Source organism: Phyllobates terribilis, unplaced genomic scaffold (genome assembly GCF_046119375.1).
Source record: "Phyllobates terribilis strain yellow unplaced genomic scaffold, ASM4611937v1 Scaffold_4__5_contigs__length_816908805, whole genome shotgun sequence".
NCBI classification, from domain to species: Eukaryota; Metazoa; Chordata; class Amphibia; order Anura; family Dendrobatidae; genus Phyllobates; species Phyllobates terribilis.
The window spans coordinates 80,500,668-80,526,972 of NW_027362764.1; the positions used below are offsets into that span (position 1 = coordinate 80,500,668).

Consider the following 26,305-nt stretch of genomic DNA (forward strand, 5'->3'; position numbering starts at 1 on the left):
ACAGCGGTCAGTGGTCGTAACTATGGATACCTAAGCTACTGCAATGCCCTGCACATGGGGTAAGCGACATAAGGAATCCGAAGGACTATACTACATTTCTAATTGGAGGTATTTGTGAATATTATTATTACACCTCCTACATATTGGGATAGGATCTTGGAGGTGAGAATACCCCTTTTAAGTATATGGTTTCTTCATTATTCGGATAACTTTTTCCAAATTCCGCTAAGTAAATAATATTTAATAGGGCCGTTGCTTTTAAAGGGGTTGTCTGGGATATACCCATTCGGATGGCTTCTTTAAATAAGTCTCTATTTTAGGACAATCAAATCTGAAAGAAGATTGTTTAAATAGTCTAATATCCAGCAATAAGACTCCTTGCTTAAAAAAAAAAAAAAATGCAACAATTAGGCTTAAAGGGGCTGTCTGAAAACTTAATATTGCTGATGTATCCTTAGGGTAGTTCATTGATATCAGATCAGAGGAAGTCTGACACTCGGGACTCCCACCGGTCAGCTTTGTAGAATGTAGAGCAGCTTCTGCCAAGAACTGCGGATCTGCGCCATAGTCCCAATTTTAATTTGAGGGAAAAATAAAAAATTAAATGTTTCTTTGTTACATCAGTCAGTAATGCGAAGATGAACTTAATAAAACTGCTGTAAAATTATAAATTGTGGAACTTTGCACTACCATTCCCCCTACTGTTTACTACCATCAGAAAGGATAAATGATAGATCTGCCCTTTTAAAGGAGTTTTCCAGTCTAGGAAGAAAAGTCTGCAGTATTCCATTTAGGGTGGCTAGTCACGTGACCACTCAGACTGGACAACCCCCTTTAAAGGGAATCTGGCACCAGGTTTTTGCCAATCTGAGGCCACGATTTCAGCAATGTGTTAATTACTGGGTTGATTGCTGCTGTTTTCACAAACTCCGTTTTATGAGCAGGAGAGAGGACTATTAACCCTGCTGCCATGTAGTCCTCTGTATTCATGAGCTCTGTATAACTCCGCCCCCACCACTGATTGGCTGCTTGGCAGCTGCCTATGCAGTGTACGCAAATCAGTGGTGTGGGCGGGGTTACACAGAGCTCAGCATTCTGAGAACTGCTAGATCTGCTGCAGAGAAAACAGGGAATTTATCAAAACTGCAGCAGGCAGCCCAGTAAGTGACACATCACTGGAATCAAGGTGTCTGCCTCTACATCATGCTTCTCTCAGATAGGATAGCAAAAAAAAACCTGCTGACAGATTCCTTTTAAGGCTTGTTTCACACACATTTATGGTGTTTATTTTGGCCTAAAATGGTTAGACAGTGAAATAAAAAGGCAACATACTCTGTGTATTATTTTTCCTATAGACTTGAATTATGCCAGAAAATTAAAAAGCGCCATAAAAAAAGGCTTGGCATTTTCTTCAAGAATGCTGGAGTGTATGTGAAGGAGGTAGTATGGCAGGCAGTATGCATCAGAAGGAGGTGGTATGGCAGGCAGTATGTATCCGATAGCCATTACTCGTGCCAGAGCTGCTGATTTTGTATTCAGCCATACTAATAATTTAGTGATGAGTGATTATGTTCAGTTAACCCTTTCGGCGAGTGCTCCCCGAGTATTTACAGTGTGCTCGGTCTTCTGTTTGAATCACTCCCGTGTGCATGATTTGCGACTGTTTGACAGCTCTATTATATGTGAGGAATGCCTAAGAAACGGGCATTCCTCACATGTAATAAAGCTGTCAAACAGTTGAAAATCATGCACACGGGAGCGATTCAAACAGAACACCGAGCATGCTGAAGATACTCGGCAAGCACTCTCGCCGAAAGGGTTAACAGAACATACTCGCTCATCACTAATGATGATTCCTCCCCTTCTATATATTGCTGTCACCTCGATCAATGCACTGAATGTATCTGCCCTCGTGTGTCCCACTCCCCATTTACCCCCTCTGTGGCCAAAACCTGTGAAAACAATAAAAAGACACCACATTTTGTGAACTTTTTTTTTTTTGTCATTCCTCCCGTGATCGACGAGTGCCGTTCTGAAACAAAATGCTGCATAGGATTACATAGGAGAATGGTTTATTATAAAAGACTGTACATAAAATTTTAAACAGGTTATATACAAATGAAGAGGAAAAAAAAAAATCCAAATTTGAAAATAAGAGGAACAATTACTTGATAAGAGGTCGTGTATAACAAGAGCGATACAAACAAGATTTCACAGCAAAAGCTCTGCATTAAATATAAAACAACCCCCCGCCCTCAAAATATCACTAAACCTAAATGTACGGGTTACTTTATAGAAAAAGAGCACAAAGGATTCAGGAGATCCTCACAGAAGCGGCCCCTCGTCCTCGATCAAACGGAAGGACAACCGCGTACAAGTGATTACTCGTCTTACATGGAGATTTTAAAAGAATTTTAATTGAGTAAAATTTTTCATAGAACAGTACAAAACTCCAATGTTTGGGGTTTTTGTTTTTTTGTTAGTTACCTCTTCTAGGAAAAAAAAAAAAAAAATTGGTGATCAAACTATTCACTGACTTTTTCTTTAGGACGTGACTGCTACAATCAGTTATACAGTGTGAGAACCTTGTATCTCCGCTTCCAAGACCAGTTTTGGATTTGGCCTTTAAATTAGGTAAAATTCTGTGTTCCCGATACTATGATTGGCTATATTGTCCTAACAGAGGATTATAGCCCCAGGTGAGGCTATGTTCACATTACATCTGCGACCTCAGTTTGGTGTATGCCGAAGATGAGCTTCCATTGTATGTGATAAATAGAAACCTCAGTGGCATCCATCATCCATAGGGTATCAAACAGGCAGTGTGATTAAAAAAAATAAATTAACCTGAATACTAGAGTTAAAGAAAAAGACTTGCAAGACCATTGTCCGGTGACCACACAGATATTCTGCGACCTTCAGAACAGCGCTCTCAAAACCTCTTCTTACCGGATGGCACCCCTGCTGATCAGGAGACCCTGTGTGATATTGTATGCGACACACTGGGCCTAATTATCAAAAGGGATAAATGGCAGGTAAGAGAAAGTTCACAGGGCTCTGATCCAGCAGATACGGGCTGAGACCCCCAGAACAGTCCTCTGAAAACCTCTTCCTACCTGTCAGCATCCCTACCGATTAGCAGGCCCAGCATGATATCATGTGACATGCCAGGCCTAATGATCAAAAGTGATGATGGCAGGTTAGCAAAGGTTCAGCGGGCTCTGATCCAGCAGATACGGGTGACTGCTGAATGAGGAACCTGCAACTTTTTACTGGGTACCAGTGTATGAAATTTCATAGTCTACCACGCTATTCCACACTTTTTTTTGTGGTATAATAACCTGTACCAGACACACTCTTGGCCTCTGTCAAGTTAATAAAACATGAACATGTTTGGCGTGTGAGTCAGGAGATATTTTTTTTTTTCCCAGCATCCATTATAAGAAAATATAAATGGGGAGGGTCTGTTGTCTGAATTAGAGCAGAAAGATGTCAAAATTCAGGACAACTTGGCCCAATAATGTGAATAATGGTCACCCTGGTGGAAACCTTTAAAATTCAAGTGCAACTACCATTCAGGCAAAAATGTTTGAGAATCTACCAGATTTTTGCCATCTAATCAGAGCAGACAGAGACCATGATTCCAGCGACGTGTCACTGGGCTAATTAGTATAGTTTTGTTTTTTTTTTTTTAATAAAATCAGTTTCATCAGTAGATTAACACTTGAGGACTAGTAACCCTGCTCCCAGGTAATCCTCCATATTTATGAGCTCTGTATAACCCCACCACTGATTGGCAGCTTTCTGCCTATGCACAGAAAGCTGCCAATCAGTGGTGGGGGTGGGATTACAGAGCTCAGCATTCAGAGAACTGCTAGATCTGCAGCAGAGAAAACAGTTTTTAATCAAAATTGCAGCAAACAGGCCAGTAAGTGATAAATCTCTAGAATCAGGGGCTCTGCCTCTACATCAAGCTGCTCTCAGAGGAGGCCTCAAAACCTGGTGCCAAATTATTTTTAATGATCAGATCTCACTTGTGATAGATAGGGAAAAATTTATTATAGTTACCGGTGCATTGTTTTTGTTTCTGTCTCTTACACAGTATCAATTATAATTTTGACTGTAAGTTTTACCCGAGACCCATAGGAAATCAGTCTGCAATATTCAGTCCAAATAACTGCACCTTCGTGCCACCTACACAGATTGACAACTGTCCTATTTTTTCCTAAACCTATGTGAGTTGTGTAGTGTAGGCATCTCAACTCACGAAACAACCCCAAACTTTGTCAACATGGGGGCCAAAAGTTTCCATACACAGTATGCTAATTAGAGGTAAAAGCTTCATTTAGGGCAATGGCAGAACATAAGATGGGTCAAGGGCTGCCTCCTTGCACCTGCACAAACTTATTTTTTTGGTGTTTGCCTGTGGAATAAGACCCCTCCAGTGCAGCTTCAGCCCATCCTTTAAAAGCCATTTACATAAATAGTATTGGAGAAGTTTTAAAGGGTAACCGTCGCTTTAATTTTTATTTCATAAATCAATAGCCCACGTTAAGCTATATCACAAAGTTTCTTATTTTAAATCAGAGAAACCTTTCACTTCTTGGACTGATCGTTCTCTCTCAAATCTAGTCAGTGAAGACAGATTTTCATATTGGAAGTCAGTTGGTGCTTTTCAAATTCTATGGCGGAAGGAGGAGCTAGAACTTTTTGAAACTTCACCATAGAACTTTATAAGCACCAACTGTCATCTTCTCTCAGTAATGGGAATGTCTGCATTCACATGTGAATTGAGAATGAATAATTTTCATGTTTACTATCGAGTTATGAAATAAAATATTTAAAAAAAATAAACAATGATTAATCGCTGGGTTTAAAAAAAAAAAACATCACTTTAACTACTCTGATCATATATGAACACCAAAAAAAATTATAAATTTAATGGAAAAATTGACAGTTCTGTTAAACAGGATTCGTCAAATTTACAAAAGCACTTCCCGAAGCCCTATGCAGAGTCATTAAATACTTCCTGGGTATAGCAATAACAGGGTAGTGGGATACTAAATTTACAGTGTAACACTTAGAATGGCGAGGAAGGGGAGCTGCGCTGCAACCATCGAGAGGGTAAAGATCGGGGTTATGGATACCGACCAGGTTTACAATGTGTAAAGGGCACTAATCTAAAAACAAACCTCTCGGTCGTCGGCCATATGCTCCATTAACCTTTGGCACTCTGCTGCAAGATGTGCAATTCCTCCCCGGAGCGTTACTATCTACATTCAGCTCCAGTCATTACAGGACAAACGGAATATATGTAATTTTCTCAGAGGAGGAAGTGGTGCAAAAATTACCTAACATTCTGCAGAAGAGGAACAGGTTAACCCCTCAGATCAGTAGCGGCAAAAAAAATTGTCCTGAATCCTAAGATCCAGCGCTGATGCCTTAAATGCCCTTTGATTGCACCCAAATCCCCAAAATATCAGGAATTTCACAATATGAAAAGCTAAAACAGATTTCTTTGCGCTCTGTCTTTAATTGGACGGTTCAAACCAAGCACTCCTTTCCCACCTACTTATTTCATTTGTCTGCGTCTTGCTGTAGAATCAGAGCAAATCGATCAAGGAAAAGGAAATAGATGCAAAAAAAAAAAAAAAAAAAGAAGTAGGTTGGAGAAAGTGCACGGAACTGCTCGGTCCCTCCAAGGGTACACACCAAGTGCCCGTGCTTGGTTTGAACAGTCATTTGGTGCTGACAGACTCTTTTAGAGGCTGTGTGTCCACGACGCAGAAATGAAGCAGAAAATTTCTGCATCTCCTTGCCAGGAAAAACACGTGCGGAATTTGACACGCGTTTTGCACATGCAGAATTGCCTTGAGTTTTCTAACGCATTGTAGATGGCAATTCTGCATGCGTAAACGCACACATAATGGACATGCGGAGGATTTTTTGAGCGCATCAAAAACGCTGTGGAAAAATCCACAGCATGGGCATTGAAGGTGCAGAATTCCATTGTGGACCACGGGGGGACAGATTACCAAGCGTTTCCACAGCAAAAATTCTGCAGCATAAACGCATCGTGGGCACGGACCCTAAGGGTTGATTGAGCATATTGCAAACTAACCAGCTGTAGCAGATTGTTTCTTTTCCAGATGTAATAAAAGCAGACACACAAAAAAAAAAAAAAAAAAATCAATGAGACAGATAATAGGGCCTATTAATAGCTTTGCTTAGATAGAAAAAAAAAATTATCCTTCATTTTATTAGAATGGATCCCTGAAAAGAAGCCGATCACAGTGTATCCCTCTGGCAGCAAGCGTTCGATTTCTCTGCAGTGCCCCCACAGGAGAAATTAAGTATTACCCGTTACCCACTAAACTCAGTGCAGCCACCAGGAGGACGGGGCCTCTAAGAGATTCTACTACAAGCACTAGATTAGTGGTTTTCACGTCTGTCTCCACAACACATTCGGACTCCTCTTTTCCTTTGCACTCACTATACTGTTACCTGGCAAAAACAATGGGATCATAGGCCCCGCTTAGTTACATTGGCACGTTACCAGCCAGCGCCACATATTCCATACAAGAAACTACATATGCTTAAATCTCCACCCTGATGGCTTCTCTTCCGTAAGTCCTTCACATTAGCACAACAGTCAGTAACAGGATATCCCTCAGTCTTCTTCTCCTTTACTTGAGTCACACGACACAAGACGTAGACACCAATGTTGGTGCACAAAGAGGAATTTCAGGTTATGTCGGCTGAACCAGATCGGAGGCCATTATAATATACTTAAAAATATAAACGCAACAATTTTGTTTTTGCTCCCATAAGTCATGAGCTAAACTCAAAGATCTAAGACTTTTCCTATGTGAACAAAAGGCCTTTACCACTCAAATATTGCTCACAAGTTTGTCAAAATCTGTGTAAAGCCTCTTTCACACGTTCTGATACTTCAGGTACTAGAAAAAGCAGTACCAGAGATATCAGTGTCCGTGTGTACCTGTGTGGTGTCCATGTGCTGCATCAGGATCACGCGTACCAGCGCCTGGTAAGCGCTGGTCCCAAGCACCAGTTGCTGAAGGAATCTCTCATCATTGTCCCCTGCTTGCACTGCTATCAACACCAGCAGGGGACAATGTTGAGAGTAGTATTCTGCTTCAGCTCTCTCCTAGTGTAAAAAAAAAAAATCATTATTCTCACCTGGCTTGAGGAGACCGCTAATGCTGAGGAGCAGGGGAGAAAGTCGCTGCAGTGAGTGGGCCCCTGAATTGCACTGAGCTCACTGAGTAACAGGACACAGCTCCGTGAGCTCAGTGCAGTTCATGGGCCTGCATGCTGCAGTGAACCATTCTCCTCAAGCCACCGCTGATGCAGAATTGTTGGTCAGATGGATTACAGCGCAAGACAGTATGTCGGAGAGGTGAGTATTATGGTTGTTTTTTGTTTGTTTTTTTACAGGAGACAATGGCTTAAGGGAATTAGATTTAAAAGGTGAGGCTAATGTTCATTTTATTTTTACACTAGGAGACAGCAGGAGCAGAATACTACTCTCAGCATTGTCCCCTGCTTGTGCTGTGATCAGTGCCAGCAGGGGACAATGTTGAGATTGCCTCCAGCACCCGGCGCTTGGGAACAGAGCGAACTGTACCGCTGATTCCCAGGCGCCGGTACGTGTCACACAGATGACACACGGATGTCATCCATGTATCAGTGTGCACGTGTATGGGATGTTTTGCGACCTGTGCAGTGTGGGCAAAAAAAGAAAAAAACGGACATGTCAGCGTGTTTTGCCCAAGGACACACGGTTCATGTAAACACACTGACATGTGCACAGACCAATTCTTCATTTGAATGGGTCTACATGTGTGTCTTCGGTAAATGTCACCAACATGTACCGGACACACTAATGTGTGAATAAGGCCTTAGTGAGCACTTCTCCTTTGCTGAGATGTGCCACACCTGTGAGGTGGCTGGATTCCCTCAGCAAAGGAGAAGAGCTCACCAACACAGATTTAGGCAAACTTGTGAATAATATTTAAGCGAAAAAGGCCTTTTGTACATAGAAAAAGTCTTAAATCTTTGAGTTCAGCTCATAAAAAATGGAAGCAAAAAAAAACAAAACAAAAAAAGTGTTGCATTTATATTTTTGTTCAGTATATAACTAATAGGATTCAGAGACATGGGATTCTTCCTACTTATCTCATGCAGAACTGCATCAGGGAGAAATTAGGGGAAAAGAGATATATAAAAAAATGTCTAATGTCGATTACGTACATTTTATAACATCCTGTAATCTCGATCATACTGCACATTTACAATCCACTCATGTGAAAATTGTAGCAGTGGCATTTCCACCCGATCTCTGGTTTTAACCCTACCAGGCAAGGCTAGGTTCACGCATGCATGTACGTTAGCGCAATACACCATTAATCGGGAATACGTCACATGAAATCGGCGGCCCCAGACAGACCCCCAATTCACTACGAGGTCCGTTTTAGCACAGGGGGAGGGAATGGCGCTCTATGTTGAGTGGTATTTTTGGCAGAATGTGCAACGGAGGCTGCACTGCAGATATGAACGCAGCCTAAATGTGGTGGGTACGGTTGTGCTAAGGAGTAAAACCATTTTATCAGTAACATCAATGACATTGCAGCGTAAAAAAAAAAATAAAAAATAAAAAAAAAAAATGTATGCTTACAGCACGGTAGGCCTGGATCATTGGGCCATACGCTGTGCCAGGAACAGAGTGGTCTCATATGCACGTATATATTGGCCGTGCCACCCAGTCACATGACAGCAGTTAATCCAAAGTACAAAACGAGCTCATATAAAAAAAAAGGACCAAAACGCTTACACGCATGATCAAAGTAACATCCAATCGTGTTTAAGACATGCAGTGATGGCAGCGGCGTCGCTCAGCTGTATACATACAGTTTATTAGAGACAGAATAAAACCAAATATTTCCAAATATTTAAAAAAAAAAAAAAAAAAAATCCAGAATATCCTCTTCGTGTGATACATTCCAGAGGAATTGTGCCTTTAGATAACACTTATCGTCCATGATGTGGCTCTGTAATATGGAAAATGTGCAAGCCGCAAACGCCCGCACGTGTTAAAAGTGGCGTCGGCGGGGCTCTGTGTTGAAGAATGGCAGATTGGAAATGACCGACGCGGAGTAAAAGCGGTACAAATTACAAAATACAGATTACAACCAGTATCAATACACAGACAATTTTTTTTTCCGAATTTTGGAAGCATTGCGGATTTTAAAAAAATATTTCGATACATAAAGTTTTTTTTTTTTTTTTTTTTTCTTTTTTAGGCATGCTGTTAAAAACAAATTTTAATATTAAGAATGAGCAGTTATCTAGAAGGCAGTACAACCAGCAGTAGCATCGACATCGGAGTCCAGATGTTTCATGGTAACCTAACGTAGTGTTAGTTTTCATGCTGCATTGGAAAACGAATGTTAGAAAGAAACGCGCGTCTGTGGCACAAGATGAGGATTTATCAATGGTTATTATTACACTATTCCCTACTTCCCAATGAAGAACTGATCTGGAGGAAAAAAAAAAAAAAAAAAAAAACACGGTGCCAGTTCTGTTAGGTCCATCAACCAATTGGTCTTGAGAAATTTGGGTAACTATTTGCCTAGAGCACAAATGCATTAGAGCTAAACCCTTCTGGTGCGAGAGCAGATCTCTGGCACTAAATGGGTTAAATAATAATTAAAAGACGGAAAAAAAAAACACCAGAGTTTGAGAAATATGAAGACTTTTTTTTTGTTTTTAAACTTGGTTTTAAAATCAGATTAGACTTGGTACTGAATTTAGAAAGAAAAATATATATAAAAAAAAAAATAGGGAAACATGTAAAAAAAACATTAATCCGCATAGTGCATGATTGTTTCGACGTAATTTCCAGGGAAGAGGCCTGTTACTCCGTTGGAGACCCCTTCATACCAGCCGTCGTCGTTCTTCTTGATGACGTAAATTATTGATCCCTCCATAAAGGACAGCTCGTCTTCTTTGTCCTTCGAGTAGTCATAAATGGCAACAACTAGAAAAAAAAACACAAGAGAATGGTGAGGAAACAATGGGCAAAAGGAGCACATGAGCATGCAGCCGCGTCACTGAACGGTACAAGGAGAGCACCGGCGTTATATTTCGGTGGTTGGCACATCCAAAGTGGACAGGCTTCACTGATTAATATGCAAAGGTTAATGAAGTGCAGTAAATATAAAGCTCGATCCCACTCGGTCGGCAGCGTGCCAATGATGGCGAGGGACCCTCGGTCGGCCGTCTACCGCGGTGCCAACGATGGGGTGGGGGACTCTTGATCAAGCCAATGCTCATTAAACCATTTATAGGCCCATGTAAAGGAGACAAAAAAAAGAGGGTGTCCACTACGGAACAGCCCCTGCCTGATCAATTCAGAAATAAAAAAAAATAAAAAAATGGTTTCTCCCCTCCCATAGAGGTGCCCTTTCCTGCAATGTCGGCGCCAGTGTTCCCAGAGGGTGAGGTGCCATAGTTGTTTGGCACGTCACCCTCTAATTGTTATCACATCAAACCTTGAGAATAGCGGCACCAACATAAACAGCACTGCAATGGGAGGGGAAAATCCATTGTGTTTGGGTTTTTTTTTTTTTTTTTTCCCCGTTTGTGTTTAATTGGGGTCATGAATTAAGCAGGGGATGTCCAGTAGCAAACAAACTCCTTTAAAAGGGAACCTGTCATGTCTTATCTACTATGTAAACTGCCCCCATCGAGTTGTTAGTGATGCAATATGTATCACTAACACGTTTTTTTTCATTAAAATTGGTGCAAATATAATGAGTCTATAACATTTGATATACTTCTAATCATACCTGCTCGTTCAGTCATAGGGGTGTGATCCTCATATTGAGTCATGGGCAGGCGCCACATTCAGTCAGTGCTGGCGCCGCCCATGTATTTGAATTTTGCTTCCGGTGAGCGATGAAGTTACGTGGCGCTTGCGCAGTATGACACGGCCAGGCAGTAAAGCTTGCAGCGCTGGCAGCCGCGCATGCGCCGTGAGGCTGTGTAGTTTCCAGCTTCACTGCGCATGCTCTATTAGGAGGCTGCTCCCGACGCGTGCGCAGTGAAGCTCCCAGCGCTGCAAGCTTTACTGCCTGGCCGTGTCATACTGCGCAAGCGCCACGTAACTTCATCGCTCGCCGGGAGCAAAATTCAAATACATGGGCGGCGCCAGCACTGACTGAATGTGGCGCCTGCCCATGACTCAATATGAGGATCACACCCCTATGACTGAACGAGCAGGTATGATTAGAAGTATATAAAATGTTATATGCTCATTATATTTGCACCAATTTTAATTAAAAAAACGTGTTCGTGATACACATTGCTAACACCACTAAAAACGCAATGGGGGCAGTGTAGATAATAGCTAGGACGTGACAGGTTCCCCTTAACACCTGACACCCAACGTCAGGTGGAGACGAGGTCAATGATGGATTTTTCTCAGTCTGGGAGCAGCTTTCCCCCGGTCCTCTACGACTTGCCTGATTAGGGTAAATTGTCATATGTCGAGTTAGTATTATATGGGAAGATCCGGTCAACCATTCACTTAAATGGTTGCAAGCAATTCTACATGTCACTCAGTTATCAGATACTACAGGGAAAACGATCGAAAACAATCTACTGCCACAATACCCCAAAACAATGGTAAAGAACAGTGCGTCCATCGCGCCTCGACTAGAACAAAAACCACCACCTTTTGAATGCATGGTGTCTATAACCAATGAACCCCCCAAGATCCTTTCAGAACACCGATTAGCTACCTATTCCCATTGAATGTGTTTTGCCAACACCAAAAACATGAAAAACGTTTCAAAAACAACCACCAGACCACTCACCTTTCTCAAGATAAGTCTTGGGAGCCCACATTGGATCTCCATCTGCATAAGGGTCATTGTATTGGACCACAGCAGCTTCTTCTTCCTCGTAGTCTACAGGGGGTGGTGGCGGGGGAGGAGGAGAGTCATCGAACATTGGAATCTCATCAGGCGGGGGCGGAGGTGGAGGTGTAGGACTATCGGCAACTTGAGAAGAAATTAGGGCAACATTATAAAAGTTTCAAGCTTTGCCAACAAACTAAAGTTTAACTAGAGTTTCACATATACATATACATATATATATATATATATATATATATATATATATATATATATATATATATATATATATATATATATATATATATATATATATATATATATATATATATATATATATATATATATTCGCCAACTGGGATGTGAAAGAGTTAAGCCCTTCTATGTATTACGGTATAGAGACGGGCATGCGTTAGAGAGATCATGCATCAGCCGCAGCTAATAAGCATCTCCTCACATCCACAACCTCGTTTTGATAAGCCGACAGGAGTCTCCCTGATCCCTCCAGAGACCTGTTCACACAGCTCCACCGTGGATATGTTCTGAATGGCGCACAGGCCGGTGCCAGACCCCGTCCGGAGACAGATTTTCTAACAAGATAAGACCCTTTATCGCAACATGCCTGATCCTTTCCCCATGATGTGTAGGGGATTTCCCCAACAGAAGGTCGGCCGGTCTTCTCGGTGGTTTTGGCTACCATTGATCAAATGGTACTTGACCTAAGCTGGCCATACACATCAAGAGTCTAAGCATTTACAATCTCCCATTCGCCACATTGATTGCAACCATCACAAAAAATTAATAACTTTAGACATCCAGTATGAGACAAAATGCGACCTACAAGACGAGGACACAGTAAATTCTGGTACCGGATCAGTTTAGTGGTATAATTGTGCTGGGTATTTATTGGAAAATCAGGTTTTACTTTTTATCCTGTCAAACTAAAGTGAACGGTTTGTCCAAACACGGAGTGAAGCAGCGCCCCCTTCCACTCCCACAGCAGGAAATCTCAGCATGGGAGTCACTGACAGCCAATATCCTGCCTGCACTTTTGACCTGGGGTCCCAATTTTAGAAATTTGGAAAAGGGGCCATGTCTAGCTGAAATATAGTTTGAATTGCAGGAACAGGAGCTTCTCATTTTCTATCAAAAAGGGAATTTATGTGATTTGTTTTAATCTTTTAACATAGCAAAATGGCTTGATCATAGTGAGTCTGTCAGCACAAAACGACTGTTCAAACCAAGCGCAGGAGCTCAGTGCACCCTCACACCTTCTTATTTTCCATCCATCTGTCTCCGATTAAGCCGAGCTGTCCATCATTGGGTGGAGAGAGATGGAAATCAAGTAGTAAGGTGCAATGAACCAGTCAGCCGTTGGCAAATTTGCACACAGCACCTGTGCTTGGTTTGAATAGTCATTTTGTGCTGACAGACTCCCTTAAAAACACTTAAATGCTTCTTTATTCCCTTAAAAGACAGATTTATTTTATTGTTGTATTTCAAAACCCATAAGTTTTTTTTTCCATTAAAGTAGCATTGGAGGTAACATTTTTTTGGGGTATACACAATTTTTTATTTTTTTAGCCCTTCAATGGCTTAGTACCCTATGATCATGTTGTAAGGGTAGTGATGGGGTGCCCCCTTACTCCGTCATGCCACGTTCAGTACTGAATGCTGCTTCCAAGGCGCCCACAAGGAATGGCGCGGACAAAGATCCTGCGCTAGCGCCATCACTACCATGTACTATTAAGTGAATCAGCAACAACTGCATGGTCCCTTCCCATGATGTCACACTAATGTCAGAGGTTAGAAATTCATCCAACGTTACATTCATATAAAAATAAAATCTAAAATAGAACAAGCAAGTTAATGTGAATTTCTAGTCAAAATGTAAAGTTGGCCATGAATTAGTAAATCAGAAGTTAGTGTTAGGATGGCTGCCACAAAAAATACTAAGGTCTCTGTACATAAATGGAAGTGACAACAGTTAGTGCAGCCTCCATACGAATATGAATGGGACAGCAGGGAATTAATAGGGTTGTCTGGGAAATGTAAGTTATTACATACTTCTCCTGCAGTGACAACTTACTGATCGGCGGGGGTCCCACAACGGGAAATTATTATCTCCACTACAAATTAGTGCAGAGGGTTCAGATACCCAACCACCCCACCATTCATTCTCTATGGGGCTGACTGGGAAAGGAGTGGAGCGGCGGTCGGCGGCACTATGGGAAAGGAGTGGAGCGGCGGTCGGCGGCACTATGGAAAAGGAGTGGAGTGTCGGTCGGCGGCACTATGGGAAAGGAGTGGAGCGGCGGTTGGCGGCACTATGGGAAACGAGTGGAGCGGCGGTTGGCGGCACTATGGGAAAGGAGTGGAGTGTCGGTCGGCGGCACTATGGGAAAGGAGTGGAGTGTCGGTCGGCGGCACTATGGGAAAGGAGTGGAGCGGCGGTCGAGCATGTGCACTGCCGCTTCATTCTAATGGGAATAAAAAAAAAAAAAAGTCAATTTCTTCGGATTGGTGCGGATCGTATTAATTAATAAATTATCACCCATGGCTTGGTGATAAAGGAATGGTCTGCTGAAAACAGGGAATCTGTCAGTAGGATCAACCCTCCTACGCCGTCTATATGGGCATGTAGGTCACAGGAAACTGAATAAAATGATACCTTGATATTTGCGATCCGATGTTTCATTCCAGAGAAATCCACATTTTCCTTAATATGTAAATGAGCTGTTAAGATCTATGGGTCGGACATAGATCTCTTTGAGAAAGGGGGGGGTTTATCAGTGTGAGACATGTAGATTAAGAGAGCAGACTATCAGTCATTACATGTCTCACATGGGTAACGCCCCCGTTTTTTTACAATAAGCTCTGGAGGCAGATTCTTGGGGAGAGCCATGTCCGGCCCATAGATCTTAACAGCTCATTTACATATTAAGAAAAATGTGGATTTCTCTGGAATGAAACATCGACTGGCAGATATCAATGTGTCATTTTATTCAGCTTTTAGGAGGGTTGATCCTACTGACAAAGTCCCTTTAAAGGGTGAGGCCCAATATGGCTGCATTTCCTGTAAAAATGGGCACTATAACAAGAAAGAATGTCAACATCTCAAAGTAAAGCAACACTAATCCCCGAACTTTAGTGACTAGTTTAGCATTTGATTAACTGATATATGGCCAATTTTACATTTTGGAGTGTAAGCTCACTTTAAAGATAGCTTAATAGAGCCAAGTACCATGCAGATTTATGGCCCCTGTGTGAAAGAAGCACCTAGTGGACCACCAAGATGGCAGACGCTACGGGCAGCCAAGTGTGTAGCCATGCAGAGAGTGAGGCTTAGTGCTCCTCAGCAGTGCACGGAAGGACTTACTGTTTTCTTGCACCCTGGCCACGAAGCCTGTGAGAGGTATCTGTGGAGTCAATTGAGGCATTGGGGGAGGGGGAGAAGCGATAGAAACTGGAAGCAGCGACATCACAGTGGAGACGGAAAAAAAAAAAACAAGTGAGGAAAGAAAAAAGACAAACAAGCGGCAGTCAGTAACGAGGACCAAAAGCGGCAACGTATCTACAAATTACAGAAAGAAAGGAAAAACGAAAAACACTGGTGCAAATTGTAAAAAAAAGTGACAGTTTACGTGTCATCGGTGGCAATTAGGACAAAGTGAATTAGGAAGACCTTTTCAATAAAAACTGAAGTAATACATTTCTGATTGACCCTCTGTGGTCAACATAAAATAGCTTCCAAGAAACATGTAACCAAGAAAAAAAAAAATATATATATATATTTTTTTACTAGTTCACTTCAATCTTTATTGGAAGGATAACATCACAAATTAAACAAAAAAAAAAAAATGGGGTACACTTCCATTACTGGGAGCAATTTGAATAGTGTAGTGCCCTCTTATGACCAGTAGATGTCACCATTGTATAGAATGAGGCTCAGGACCTTGTTCTGCGCGGTGGCACAGTAATGGAAGCGACACCAATATTAGCAGCAGGACATTAAATAAAATAGTGAAATACATTTTTATTTTGTAATGCAATTGCAAACGATCAGTCCAAAAAGAACTTAATTCAAAGACCAGATCATGAGATTCAGTACTAAGGGCCTTAGTCCAAATAGATTTCTTTACTGATCATTGTCAGACGCTAAATGACATCCCTGACCAATCAGAAAGCCCCGCAATATATGCCGAGAACGGGAAACTGGCAAGGTATATTAGTCTATTTAATGATACTATGTACTCTGTCTGCAAGGTCCAACAGTGCTATTCTTTCCATCAGAACCACAGATGACTCAACGGTATCGTCAGACCCCACTGTAAGTCAATGGGGTCCAATGAAGATGGATAATATGATGCAGATTGAAGCAGGGCCTTAGTGGGTTATGTGGTATTAAGGGGGCATCTTCCTAGCCTCGTTAAACTCCCCCCTACCATGTTCTCAGAAGTTTGCTATGGAGATTTAAAGGGGCTTGTCCAAGATTTGGGTCATCAGTATCAGATTGGCGCAGGAGCGCTAGGGCCCCCTAATGGATCAGTTGTTAATGTCTGGCGACTGCGGGACTTGCACAGCTCCATACACTAAGTAGTAGCCATTCTCAGGTACTGCAGCCCAGCTCCCATTCGCATCAATAGGAGGTGATCTGCAGTACCTAAGAATGGCCACTAAACTATAAGCAAAGCTCAGGTGTCCCAGCTACATACATTGTTTCCTTCTTGACTCGTGAGACCTGCAAAGACTTATTGAAGGGAGTACCGGGTATCGGGCCCCACTGATTAAGGCACTGTTTCCAGGATTAATCTTTCAGGGGGCACACTGGTCTTTTACCTCTCAGGTTCCTAGTTGCCAAGAGCGGTGGGCTCCTGAAGACTGGCAGCCAAGGCCAGCGACATGGTCACGCAGCTTGTCCGAACCATGCACTCTCCCCTGCTGCGCGCAGGGACACCGGAGGAGCGCAGGGACACCGGAGGAGCGCAGGGACACCGGAGGAGCGCAGGGACACCGGAGGAGCGCAGGGACACCGGAGGAGCGCAGGGACACCGAGCCTGATTGGATCCAGTATAAAGCATAGGGTTAGGGTGAAGGGGCAAGTGACCAGGCCTGTCCATCAGCAGCTCCACTACATGCAGAATTTTACAATTGGAGGATGCCAAGGACTGGTCTGGTCATATGACTTTGTATGGACAGATGTGGTGTTCAGTTTTTCAGGAAAGCGGAACTAACTGGACAATGTGGCCAACCCTTTAAGGGTAGGTCAACAATACCCAAGTCCAGGAGAAACGCTGTTCAAGATTTTTTTTAAAAATGGTCTAGAAGCAGGGAATGTGATAAAATCACTGCCACCCGTCAAGTACATGCCCCACCACACTGTTTGTAGACTTGGTGTGCCGTGCACAACCCCTGCGGCGCCCATGTTCCAGGCACGTTATGGTGTTTCTCCAAGCACTGATAAGCCGTGGATTACAATAAGGCCAGGAGGCCACATACTGTAATCCACGGCTCCTCAGGTTTATGGGGTTCAGAGCACAGCAGTCCCTTTATTTAAGCTATTATTGGGGTCCCAGACTTCAGAACCCTCCCACTAAATGTCACTAAGGTACATTACAGTCCTCTATAAATGGAGATGTGTAAATGGTTTGGGGGTTAGCGCTAGGAAAGCCGTTCCTTCGGATGATTAGATGGAAACAGATGGCGCCGCACACAGCACACAAAAAATGCCGACATACACTGCACACAGCGATATGACGAGAGGGGAACAGTCAACGGGTGGACTAAAGAAATCAGCAACTCATTCAATAAGGTTATTGGTGAGGGTCGCTGAGCTCAGACCACCAATCCCCAAACCTAAAGGTAGCCATGTAGGAAATCAGTGTCTGACCCCAGAGGCTTTTTCGGGACTTTTCCAACATCTGACAGAAACTAGAGATCTAAGAAAATAACAGTAGCCGACTACTCTGATATGCCTCCACTTGTCTTCTCCAAATTTTTGAGGATTGGGTGCCATGCAAGCTCCTGGTGCTTCATCGATGACCTATTCTGACTTATTAATAGAGGGCATGTAAGAATTTGAGAGGTTGAGAAACCGTATTATCTTTGGAGAAATAGAATATATCGTAGCTCAGCCACATTAGATGAGCTGCAGTACCCGACACAACCTACGGACAGGAGTGGCGCTGTTACCACTTAACATTCATTTCTAGCATTTCATATATATGTAACAGAACAAGGCAAAAAGACCACCCAATAAATAAATCCTAGAAAATATTAAAACCAATAAATGTAAAAGATAAAAAAAAAGCACAGGCTTACTTGAGTTTTGGGAATACAGAGGCCCGCCATTGATATGAGGTTGCCCCGAGAACTGGGAGGTGACAGAGGGCGTCCGTCTGTATCCCCCAGAAGAAGCAGTAGATGTAGTAGAGTTGTGCCGAGAGATCTGCCTCGCCATTGAGCCAAACTGAGAGCCGGGAGCCGGGCCACCACCAACTGCAAAGGATGAGCCGAGAAGAACCCCGGAAAAGAGCATTAGACGGAGCAGAGAAGAAAAAAAAGCAGAGCCTCAAAACTGCAGCACAGATATCTGCAGTCAGCTGGTACCATGGCACTTTGTGGAGGAAGACATAGGTCTGCCTTAGCATGGCGGTTCTGCCCTGTATGATGCCATCTTCCCGACATCATAACTACCGCAGAAAAGGCACTCGCAGAGAACGTCAAAAGCAACGTCGTCACGAGAGGTCACCACCAACTTTGCAGCATGCACATGTATCACCACAGAAAGTTGGATTGGACTTTGCATCTGGGCGCCATGTTTTGAGGATGCTCGAGCATGCGATGGTACATGGAGAATACACAGAGGAGTGATCACCCAAGATGGTACCAGAGGCTGAAAGCCCTAATAAATACATTAAAATAAATGGTGGCCGCTTATACCAGTCCCCCCAACTAGAAGTTTAGGGGGCCGTTTATTGGTTGTGGTTTGTATAGAGGTCCACGTTGCGTTACAGCTATAAAAACAAAAGAAAAACTAGGAGCACAAAGCCTCTGGTTACCGCTCTTCAGTAATTATTCTCATTACAGAGCATTTTACATTGTAGCTAAATATACACAAATGGATCACGGCATCTAATCCATCACCAGGAAATTATTACATCTGGAATTAGCAGTTTTAGATTCATGCAGAATAAATTATTTCTCCGCCGAATGAATGAAAACATCTTGATCACTTTCCTTCTTGCCAGGGTTCAGAACGTGATTATTTCACAGATTAACACTACAAGATGAGAGCAGATGCCCGCGTAGACTGGTATTGTTAGTGTCGCGTCAGATGTGCTGCTCTACAGGAAGAATCGGGTGGGACTTCCTCCCAGATGTACTTGTACGTCCCGACACTAGTAATGCTGCAAGTCATTACTTATTAATAATGCTCAATAAAAACGCTGACGGCAAGGAAAGCCCACAAGACGTTTTGCAAAGCCTCTAAAGTGAAATGTGACTGAAAGAAACCCTCAGAGTACTGAAGATGTGAAGTGCTATGTATCCCATCCCTGGAGACACAGGGGAATAGCGGTCTCCTACACCGTGCCATAAATCTATCCTCATACATACATGGGTCATAAGAGGCATGCATCACAATAATGCAGGATGTTCACATCCTACACGGTGACTGATGGCCACGTACCATAAAGCACTTCCACATTGGAGGTGAGCAGTGCCGATGGCATTACGACCTCACACACCTACAAAGATGGCATGTATTCTCTTCTAACAGGACACGTGTACCATACCTGACAACCGTGCACCATACCTGACAACCGTGCACCATACCTGACAACCATGCACATCGACAGGAGTGTGGAGTCGTAATGTCATCAGCAACGCTCACCTGTGATACAGAAGTGTGCAAGCCCTTTAAGATGCCAAATTCAGTGCTGCTATCGCAAAGATAGATACAAGTCCATCAAGGTCAACCTATAGCTTAACATTTGGATCCAGAAGGCGGCAAAAACCCCATGGGGCCCGACAGTAATAGCTCCATATTAGGGGAAAAATTCCTTCCTGACTCCACATACAGCATGGAGACTAGTTCCCTAGATCAAGTCTCATGGTTTACTTCCAGAGAATGACAATCGGTCCTGCCCAGGCGGTGTCCACACTGGTGCACGGCACAAAAAAAAAAAAAAAAGTCATCCAATAGGACCAGGATGGATTTTCATCGTTTTTAAAAGGAGTTGTCCAGGCTTTCAGACTCCTCACAGCCCACACAGTCAGGATTCTCCAGTGCTGGTGGCGAGACTGGGCAGTCATGTGACCACAAGTACAGGATTTGCATAGTACCAGTCACATTACGACTAGACGTGTCCAGCCTCACTCAATTTAATCGTATTGAGCGAGGCTGCGCACGTCTAGTCAAAATGTGACCGCATGTATACAAAAATCGCATACTTGCGGTCAAGCGCACGCCAGCTCCCGACGTAGGAGATTCCCGATAGCGCGCAACACCATACACGGTGAGGATTCACAAGTCTACAGTCACAGAGTGCCTGCACACTTGAAAGCCAAGCCTGGACAAACCCTTTAACTAAATTAACATTCCAATACTACAAGTGGAGATCTAGAAAACAGTGAGGAATTGAGACACAAGAAATCTGCAGAACGTGTTCTTGTAAAATGAAGCTTCCCATCTGATTTTTTCCAGCAAAATAATCAGTTTATTCAAGGCCATATAAGCACTGCTGACATTACATACTGGAATTGCTGGGGATTTTCTATCTTGATTTCGAGAAGGAAGCCGGTGTAAAACAATAGCAGCAAAGTGGGTGAGATCTGACCAGCTCTCATCCATCCACCGCAGACGCTTTCTATGCAGAAGTTGCCCGATGTTGCAGATTTTTTGAATTCCGCAGTCACTCAATTTAAGTTGCCAATTGTTAGCAAATTTGTTGTGGATTTCTTCCATTAAAAGTAGTCAAAATCCACAACAAATCTCATTTGTTAAGGGGTTTTCATTTTAAAAAAAAAAAAAGAATCTTCATTTATCAGTCTTGGTCCTGGCCATAGGATAGTGTTTAGTATGTCAGCAAATCATTAGGGATGTGCTGGCTGACGGCTTCGATAGCTGAGCCACCCCACCTCTCTGTACATATGCATCAGCCTAGACACAGAAGAGGACTGGCTTAGCTACTGAGATGAGCACCCACTGAAGAAAAGGTGGGAGCGGGTGATCAGAGCAGTGTGCCAAACGAGTTGGCTGACTGCTTCATTTCAATATCTAAGCCAGGACCCTTCTTTCTAATAGTCAAAAGCAAACAAAAAAGGGGGCTGGCTGAGCTCATGAAATAGAGACATGCAATATAATGAGGCATCACTGAACGCATCATCAGAATGAATGATGAAACAAGTAGGCGATGCCTGTATCACACACACATATGGAAACGCAGATGGTTAGGATATTCAGCAAAAAAAAAAAAAAACCCTAACTACTTCACTTCAGAGGCTTTTACACCAAATGACATTACATGAATTAGAGACATGATAAGTCGTGTGAGTCACCTATGGATCATTAACACCAGGAAATGAATCTACAATCATTGGTACACCTGGAAACCACCATGGATTAATGTAGAAAGGCACCCATACTCCATTGTTGTAGAGGTCTCACCTGGAGGAGGGGGTGGAGGTGGTGGCGGTGGAGGAGGTGGTGGTGAAGGTGTGGGACCACCAGAGACACCTGGGGGAGTTTGGGTAGTGAAATAACGTGTATTGTCAGAACAGACAAAAGGTTGTAAAGCGACGCTTTGTAGTCTCAACACATGATATGCAATAATCGGATACAGCGAATCTGAACACAGAACACTTTCCTAACGCAGTGTGTAAGGTGAGCCGTACATTATACAATCCTAAGTAATATTACAGGAGGAAGCTCAGCCAAGCCTTGTCATATAAAAAGAAAGAAAATCAGAGTGTTAATCCAATCTGTACAGTGTAAAATGTTATGCTGGCCATACATGTCAAACTCTGGCTCGTGGGCCAAATCTAACCAGCAGGGTGGTTTTATTTGGTACATGACACCAGAACCACCACCCCTTTGTGGTGCCACCGTCCTGCATGGAGGACTATGTGAGGCCCACCGTCCTGCATGGAGGACTATGTGAGGCCCACCGTCCTGCATGGAGGACTATGTGAGGCCCACCGTCCTGCATGGAGGACTATGTGAGGCCCACCGTCCTGCATGGAGGACTATGTGAGGCCCACCGTCCTGCATGGAGGACTATGTGAGGCCCACCGTCCTGCATGGAGGACTATGTGAGGCCCACCGTCCTGCATGGAGGACTATGTGAGGCCCACTGCTCTGTATACTGGTTGGGCTGCGACTTTCTCCAAGTTTTTCATTTTGGTCCTCTGTGTGTTAGAGTTTGACATCCTTGTTCTACACAGATTAGGCTCTGTATACATCTACCTGTCTCTGGTGGAAGGGGGCTGAACTCATCCATTAGTGGACACTTATAGCCCATGACATTTGTCTATCACATACTCTTCTAAACTCCTAAAAATTGAAATGTGTACGACCAAAAACAAATATCCATGTCTTAACTATCCAGAGTAGCAGCTGACACCAACTAAATGACTCAAATCACAAACCCGGCGCCTTATTGATGGTGGGCTCAATCTTTTGGAACACCAGGAATTGTGAAAGTATACAAGTAGTTCCTGGAGCCCAGTCCTACCCTATGAAAACAACCCAGAACAAGGGTCAGATAACATTCGAGGGAAAATTACAAGGAGATAAAAGGCTGTGGCTTACACTGTGACTTTGGCCGAAATACAGTTCATGCAGCCAGAGGTCTAAGCCACTGCTACATCACAACATAGTGCAGAGGAATAAGTGGCATTGTGCTGCGGCAAGCAATCTAATTTTTTTTGCTACTTGCTTGAAGCAATCACAATGCCGCTTGCACGAGGCTGTGATGTAACAGTGGCACAGAACAAAGGTTAAGACGCTTGACCTGTGTCATAGCCAAAGTTGCCGTACAGGCCCAGTCTTGGGTCATGGAAGCATGTACTTCCTTAAGATCTATACTGGTAATATCCATGACTTAGTGATCTCAATATCCACACATCCTTAGTGCAGAAACAAAATATTTTAAGGTTTGTGAGGCCAATTTTTTTATTTTTTTTTTTTTTTTTTCACCCTCCTTCGTTTTGGCTGCTTTAACCAAAGTTGCATCTAACAACATTTCTAAAGAAAACTTTTTGGGGCACTGCACTGAAGTTTTCCACCAAGTTTCTCCCCTTGACAACGCCCTTTACTTGGCACAGGATCAGCTTATAAGTGGTCTCCATTACACTCTGGTATAGTGCTACATCCTTAGACGCATTACTTCTCTCTCACAAGTCCACCATACAATGCCAGGTTTATACCAACAGTGCCCACATCACAGAGGATTTCTAAATGTGGCTTTCGCCACTGCTTTTCCCAAAATGCCCCATGCATCTGTATGGCACGTATGTTCTTGCAGACCCTCAATCACCCGTTTTCAGGGCGATGGAAGGTTTCTACAGATCTATGACCGACTAAGAATTTCTTCTTGAGCTGCTGGTATTCAAGTCAAGATCCGAAGTGTGGAGAGGACAATGATCCCTGCACTAACGTAGGCAGTGTCTTCCCTAGTGTCCCAATTCTAACTTCTGAACACCGTACAGATGAAGCACAGCCATTAAGATGAAGACAAAAATCAGACTACACAGCCCTACCTTGCCCAATAGTTGGTGGTGAAGGTGTTGGCACAGCGATAGGAATGCCAATGCTGCTGCTGCCGCTGTTTTCTCGACTTCCACTCCCTCCGCTGCTTCCACTGTCAATGAAATACAGCAAAATCAGATAAAGTGGTATTGTAGGTACCAGACTTATTCAAGTCCACAATTCTCTTCCTGATATCTTGGCTGATGTCTTTAGACTTTCCCATGATGCTACCCAAAGAAGCAGTATGTTTCAGGTGTTCATTAAAATACATCCACAGGTGTGTCTCTAATTAACTCAGATGTTTTTTTTTTGTTTTTTTTTGCCAACAAACTCAGACAACTATAAGAAGCTTCCAAACACATGACATGATCATATGGTCAGTCCAGAATTGTTTAAAGGCATAGTAATCTTAGTGTATGTAAAGAACCGTACTCTGGACCAGAAAGCAATACCAGTACGGCATGACCTGCCATATTATATCTTGTATTATGCCCTACAAAAATTGCCCCTATAATGTGGGCGAAAGGAGGTATGATAGATGCTATTTATAAAAGTATCTACGGCTACATCTTTAATTTTTATAGGCATGTCCTTAGGAAGACAACAGTGGTGATGAAGCTCCACGGAACAAAGCAAATTCTAAACCGTGGCATCTTTTTTTATTATTCCTCAAAGAAATTAAAAAAAAATAAAAAAACAACTTGATGCCATTCCCTCCTCATCAATAGGAGAGCCGTTAAGCAGTTCAACAATTGATGACAGTACGATCACCGCATTACATTAACATTTTCTTTCCCTGTAGATAGATAAATATATAGATATATAGATATATAGATATATATATATATTATACACACATACATAGGAAAAAAAATTCTTCATTACTATTAATTACAGCTTTCTTCATGCTGCGATTGAATGGGAGAAAATATATGCATATAAAAAAAAAAAAATGAAAATAAAGGAAACCTGAACAACTTTTTATTTTACTTTTATATCCTGTATAAACCACTTGTGCGTACAGCTCGCACACACGTACCTGTGTGTTCTTGGCCTCTGATTCAGTGATGCGGTCCTGCCTGGACTGTGCTGACTTCCGAGCCTCGCCGGACTGGTCATGTAATCATTAGGAACCGTAGGAGGTTTGACGGGTTCCAGGGTTTTGTATGGAGTATTCCGCCTGTATCAAGAAATGAAAACAGACAAATCCTTAATTTGAGGTAGCTTCCAGCCATTGCAAAGTATAGGACTGTAATGAGTGAGACAATAGCAGTAGAGCAAACCGAGGCCAATAATGGAGATCGGAGGAAATGCGTGGGAAAGTTCGACATGGGTTGAGAAAAGAAAAACAGATCTTTAAAATGTGAACTGATAACTATTAAAAGAACCAGCTTAATTGTCCCAAAAAGGAATTCCCTGTAAAAAGGGAAACTGTCAGCACGTTTTTTTGTTTTTTTTTTACATCCGGAAGACGTCGTATGGCTGTATAACGCTTATCACCCAAAAAGAAATTATACATTTTATATATAGAGATCCAATGTGCCAGTCAAAAAAAAAAAAATCTATAGTAAAAAAAAATCATATGCAAATCAGGCTGGAAGTGCACTGGGGGTGTGGCAGAAGCGTAGTCCCAAGTGTACTGACACACCACAAGCGCACTTCCAGATTGATTTGCATCTACGCTAGATTTCTCGTGACTGGCACATAGGGTCTCTACAACAAAAAAAAAAAGTATTGTTGGGGGTGGGGGTAGAATCTATACAGCCGTACCACTACTTCCATATGCAAGAACATGCTGTATGGTTCCCTTTAAAAGAAGACGTTAACTCAGAAAGTTGTATTTCTAGTAATCTCTGGGGAATATCCTCATTCAAGAGATTTTTACAGTTTCAGGTTATGAAGCCTTAGGGCTTGTTCAGATGTTGCTTTTTTTTGCCCCTCAAAACAACGCAGGCTTTCACAGTACTATCAAAGGGAATGAGATTTCAGAAACCTCAAGCACAAGCTGCTTATTGTTTCCTTGCAGATTTGAAGCAGTTTCATCTCTGCAGCACGTTAATTCTTTCAGCAAATGAATGGGAAAAAACAAGCATCAAAAGTGTGCGTATTTTACCCAGCGGTTTTACTGCCAAGAGACATGTTTTTGGTGCAGAAAAAAAGGGTCTGCCTTAAATAGTATAATGAAAAGTTCAGCAACTTTTAATAAACTTTGATTTCAATTCCAAAATACCCTTCAGACTTTGTCCTGCTCACAGCTGGAGTTTTGTTACAATTACGTCCAGTTTAGGTTATCCTCTTCAAGCTAAATATATCAGCACAAAGTGCTGATGCTTTGCTACAATGTATTAGCGTAGATGAGGCTTAAGGTCTAGGCTCAGTATAACTGTAATAACCCATCTACAATGATGTTTTTAGACTAAGGATGTGAACAAAAAACAAACAGCCAGCAGAGATCTTGAAAATGCAATAATAATTCAGTATAGAGAAAGGTTCAGAACTTTTAAATATATCAATGAACATTATTTCTTTGCTTTTTAGAGAAGTTCCCAATTATTATGCATAGTTTGGCTTAGAAAATTAATTTCCAAATACCATATTAAGGAATCTTGGGTTA

General features: G+C 42.5%; 1 protein-coding gene across 10 annotated transcripts in view; it reads right to left on the reverse strand.

Annotated features, from left to right (window-relative positions):
• Positions 1-9,566: 9,566 nt before the first annotated feature.
• ABI1 (abl interactor 1) overlaps positions 9,567-26,305 on the reverse strand; it is a 72,557-nt gene continuing 55,818 nt past the window's right edge. For 2 of the 10 annotated variants that reach the window (XM_073677546.1, XM_073677545.1), the window contains 7 exons: positions 24,731-24,871; positions 23,703-23,803; positions 21,610-21,678; positions 18,261-18,437; positions 15,319-15,405; positions 11,901-12,086; positions 9,567-10,060 (listed from right to left, as the gene is read on the reverse strand). In XM_073677546.1, the coding sequence (XP_073533647.1) occupies positions 9,885-10,060; positions 11,901-12,086; positions 15,319-15,405; positions 18,261-18,437; positions 21,610-21,678; positions 23,703-23,803; positions 24,731-24,871 (937 nt within the window). In that variant the 3' untranslated portion in view covers positions 9,567-9,884. The remainder of the gene's footprint in view (positions 10,061-11,900; positions 12,087-15,318; positions 15,406-18,260; positions 18,438-21,609; positions 21,679-23,702; positions 23,804-24,730; positions 24,872-26,305) is intronic. The other 8 variants (XM_073677548.1, XM_073677547.1, XM_073677551.1 and 5 more) reach the window with 5 other exon arrangements.